Source organism: Lactuca serriola, chromosome 7 (genome assembly GCF_051521515.1).
Source record: "Lactuca serriola cultivar US96UC23 chromosome 7, Lser_US96UC23_V15, whole genome shotgun sequence".
Classification (NCBI taxonomy): Eukaryota; Viridiplantae; Streptophyta; class Magnoliopsida; order Asterales; family Asteraceae; genus Lactuca; species Lactuca serriola.
This window is the reverse complement of record NC_136414.1, coordinates 8116573-8121819: the sequence shown is the minus strand read 5'-3', so window position 1 is coordinate 8121819 and position 5247 is coordinate 8116573. Positions and strand designations below refer to the sequence as shown.

At 26.3% G+C, this 5247-nt stretch overlaps 1 protein-coding gene across 1 annotated transcript; it reads right to left on the bottom strand.

Moving 5' to 3' along the window:
• Nucleotides 1-602: 602 nt before the first annotated feature.
• LOC145063716 (protein FAR1-RELATED SEQUENCE 5-like) lies at nt 603-4780 on the bottom strand. The gene is given in 7 exon segments (XM_079011306.1): nt 603-689; nt 783-1046; nt 1150-1524; nt 1526-1720; nt 2911-3172; nt 3247-4054; nt 4642-4780. Coding segments are annotated over 7 exon segments (2130 nt in total).
• Between the last annotated feature and the right edge of the window lie 467 nt (nt 4781-5247).

Sequence of the window (5247 nt, the reverse complement as noted above, 5' to 3'; positions counted from 1 at the left end):
TTTATTAGCAGTGTTGTATATTTGTTAGGAACAATGTTGTTGTATATGATTATATGTAATGGTTAGATGTAACTTTATGTGTAAACATATTTTTAATCACTTATGATTAAACAAAACATATGAAGTAGTATTACAAAATATTTTATGATTATACAGATGAATATTGTATATGGTTATGTGTAATGATTACATGTATACAGATGAATATTGTATATGTAATCTTAAATGCTTATAAGAACATTTAATAGAAGTTTAATCATGAATGAATATATTATCAAATCAAAGAAAGAATTATCAAAGTAGATTAAATCCAGTAGACAAAATCATAGTAAATTCTGTTTTATAAAAAGAGTAAAGTGTACTAAACAAAAAGTATATTATTTTGAAAAAAAAATCATGACTTATTCATTACTGATTAAAGCAGTAAATATCTATGTAGCTTTTGATGATTGTTCTACTGCAAGTTTGATTGGGCATGTCCGCAAGTTATGAGAAGCCCTTTCTCCACATCCTGAGCATCTTCTTGTTTGCTTGTTTGAATTTTTATATGCTATTTCTGCTGCACTTTGGATTCTACTTTTCTTTCTGCATCCTTTATTGCTTTAAACATTTGGAACATTGATGTCAATATCTTTAGGAATAGATATGCCCATAAGCTTTCCTACCTCTTCAACATCTGTCCTATTCTTCTGCAATTCATTTGTAGGATCGTTTTCATATTCCTTTAGCATGCTTTATGTTTTCTTAACAAACAAATCCATTTTTTCTTTATTTTTTCTTACGTATTCCAAACATGCTTCAAAGTTGTAGTATGCTTGATTGACAGATCTGTTAATTTCACTGTCTCCTATATCATATACATGTCTACCAAAATTATAATGCCTTGATATCACATCCTTTCTCCAACGATTCCTAATGTAATGTTCAGGTATCTCCTTAATTCCATGTTTCATGAGTATGTTGAATGCATGTCTGCACAAAGTCCCAAAGCGGTTGAAGTGTTCACATGTACATTTTACATCATTTGTTGGAAGTTTTATTTCTACCTGTTCAAAATAAAATTAAAGCATTAAGTGTTTTATAATCATAAATGAATATTTTTTTATATTATGTGATGATTCAACAAAAATTATAATAAGAATATATTACCTCAAATTCTGTTATTAGCTCACTGTTTTTGTTCGGTTGTTCCACTTTGTATAACTCCCATCCATTTTTTGTTGCAAGATGTTCGTATTGGCAGTACCAAGAACCTTTATAGATTTCTTTCTGTACTTCATAAAACAATGTACTTGTATAAACTTTTGCATCATGTTTTTCTATTGGTCGTGGTGAAATAAATTTATATACCGCCTTCTTTGTTTGATGATCAAGCTCTTGTTGTGTATTTCTTTGTTTTTGAATTGCTGTGTCATAGTTCATCATGAAATGTAAAAGTAAATTTCCAGATTGAGAGTAAGTGTTGAAGAAGGAATTCATGATTTCTGATCTTGAAGTGGTTTTCATCAATCCAGACATTTATTGTGTCACTGAAGTATGCAGGTATCCATTTGTCACGTAATTCAAACATATCATTGAACCATCTTTTATCTTCCAGATTGAATTCATTAATAATCAAATCCCACTTCTTTTCAAATTCATCAGGTTTGATATGCATGTTCCAAACAAGCTTGTTGAATCTTTTCTTGAAGTCTTTGTTTTTAAATAAATCGCCAGTAACCTATGAATGAACAATTTTGCTTATATAAGTATAAATTATATACCTATTTCGATATATCATATATGATTAATCATATATGATTACTATAATATAGGATATACCATCTATGATTAATCATATATCATATATGTACTGTAATCATATATGATTATTTAATCATATATGATTAATCATATATCATATATGTACTGTAATCATATATGTTTAATCATATATGATTAATCATATATCATATATGATTACTGTAATGTAGGATATATCATCTATGATTAATCATATATCATATATGTACTGTAATCATATATGTTTAATCATATATGATTAATCATATATCATATATGAGTAATCATATATGATTATTGTAATGTAGGATATATCATCTATGATTAATCATATATCATATATGTACTGTAATCATATATGTTTAATCATATATGATTACTTTAATGTATGATATATCATGTATGATTAATCATATATCATATATGTACTGTAATCATATATGTTTAATAATATATGATTATATAATCATATATGATTAATCATATATCATATATGAGTAATCATATATGATTACTATAATGTAGGATATATCATCTATGATTAATCATATATCATATATGTACTGTAATCATATATGTTTAATCATATATGATTAATCATATATGATTACTGTAATGTAGGATATATCATGTATGACTAATCATATATGAGTAATCATATATCATATATGTACTGTAATCATATATGATTATATAATCGTATTATATAATCATATATGATTATATATTGTATCATCATAATCATAGTATGATATATGATAACTTATATTATTATAATCATATATGGTTAATCATATATAATCATATATGATTATATAATCATATTATTAACATACTTAATTATATATCATTATATCAATCATATATGATTATATAATCATACTTAAGTATTTTAATAATATGATTATATAATCATATATGATTATATACTGTATTATCATATTACATACTATGTAATCATATATGTTTATATAGTATGGTATCTGATAATTCATATTATTAGAATAGTTAATCATATATGATTAATCATATATGGTTATATAGTATGATATCCGATAAGTCATATATGAATCATCTGTCATAATACTATATAATCATATATGATTATATAATGTATTTTTATTATACCTTTGCTTGCAGGTTTTTCATTATGTGCCACATGCATAGTATGTGTCTTGAATTTGGTAAGACAGATTCCACTGCTTGTTTTATTGATGCATCTTGATCAATTAGAATAATTTTTGGTGCTTTCCCTTCATGAGCTCTAAGAAAAGCTTTAAACAGCCATTCATACGACTCAATTGTCTCTCTACTCAGCAACCCAGCACCAACAATAACTGATTTCTTGTGGTGGTCAACTACTGTGAATGGAACAAATACCATTTTATACCTATATAAAGAAAATGTGTTTAGTACAATCATATTTGATTAATGGTATGTTTGAATTTATATACATTAACTTACTTGTTTGTTCTCAAAGTTGCATCAAAAGATATAACTTCTCCAAACTCTGCATAAAAAGCCTTTTCTCTTTCATCTACCCAAAACATAGCAACCAACAGATCTCCATCACGTGGGAACTCAAATGAATAATTTGGGTAATGATCTCTACGATCATTCATTTTGTTTATCATTATTTGAGCATCCTTGTAACATAAGATTCTATTTACTCCTATCCTCAAGTTTTTGTAGTCTGTTACTTTCGCCCCTACATATTTATATCCTCCTTTCAAAACTGCTCGTATTTTGTGAGCCATTATGGGACCAATTTTAGCTTTTGATGCACGTACTACAAACTCTTTTTCAGAATATGACATCCTTCTTGCCTTTTTCATATAAGGTTTTTCCTCAATACTTTCCAGTGGGTGGTTGTGCATTTCAAAGAATTTCTTAACTTTGTAATCTGTTGTTCCATAAACAATTTCAAATATAATTTTTGCTGTACACCCAGTAATTATCTTGTTTGAATTTGGTTTCCTCTTGACAGAACTTGTAGACAACGTATCACAAGGTTTTGGTTTATCCTTGTCACCCCTACTGCATATAACATATTTTTCTTTTATTATCTGGCTATTGTATTTTGATTGGCTACTCAGTCTTGTCTGAAAACCTGCCATTTCTGCATAATCCGTATACATTTTTACTGCCAAATTTAGTGATTTGAAAACACTGTTTACAACTAGTACAAATTCTGTAGGGACATCTGTTTTATATTCAAATTCTTCAATTATGTTACTGCAATATGATTCATTTGTTGAATTGGAACTTTCACCTGATAAAAGAAGGGAATTACAAATATGTTATTATATAATTTTATGTTGTAATAATCATATGTGATTAACGATATGTATTTATATTTTAGTATAAAAAGTCATATATAATTTTAGATATTAATATATTATTAGATGTTAAATCATATTTATTTGTATATTGTATTATATGACTGATCATATAATATAATGTGTAATCATAAATGATTATACGTATCAATTTATAAATAATCATACTTGATATTGTTTAAACATGTATGATTAATCATATGAATTTGTAGTTTGTAATATATGATTAATCCTATTTTATAATGTATAATCATATATGATTATTCATCCAAATGTAATATTAATATAGATTTCAATTTGAAAACATATATGATAAATCATAATTACAAACTATAAATACATATGATTAATCATAGATATGAACAAACATATATGATTATTCATCCTTATATGATTAAATCACATATTGTATTGTATAATCATATATGATTATTCATAATTTATATTGTATAATAAAAGAATCAGAATGAAATGTAGAAACTGTCATGTATTATGTAGTATTAAAACGAATTAGTTATACCTTCAATACGAATCATATTTTGAAGTTCTTTAGAAGTGAAAGAAATTGAATTGATTTGTTCGTCGTTAGGAGATGAATTGATTTCAACTATAATAGTATCAGTTGCGATCGACTTGTCAATTTCTTTTGGATGCGACATCATTTATGAAAATTGATTTTGATTCAATTTTCAAATGCTTTGTTTACGATTGCAAGGTGCTTGTTTCTTCGATTTGAGGTTTGTATCTTGTATTTATGAGGATAAGAACTGATGCTCTGTTTCGCTCATTTTTTCGATTTGAAGATTGCGAATAATTTGATAACAGATTCAGTAAAAATAGGATCTTTTTTATTATATTGAATGAGTTGTTGAAGATTGGATGATATGATTACGTGACTGATACTGAAAATCGATGATTTAGCGATATGATGATTTTTAGAGAAAGAAGGTGTCCGCTTTATGAACATTAATTTGAAGTTTACTATTATACCCCTTAATCATTTAACAGTTGACGGTAGTTGACGTTAAGTTCCATTGGCTGATATTTAATCTCACAATCTCTAATTTTTTTATTAATCTCAAGGGAACTCACTTGATAAGTGGTGATTTGCATAGCGTTTCGTTTC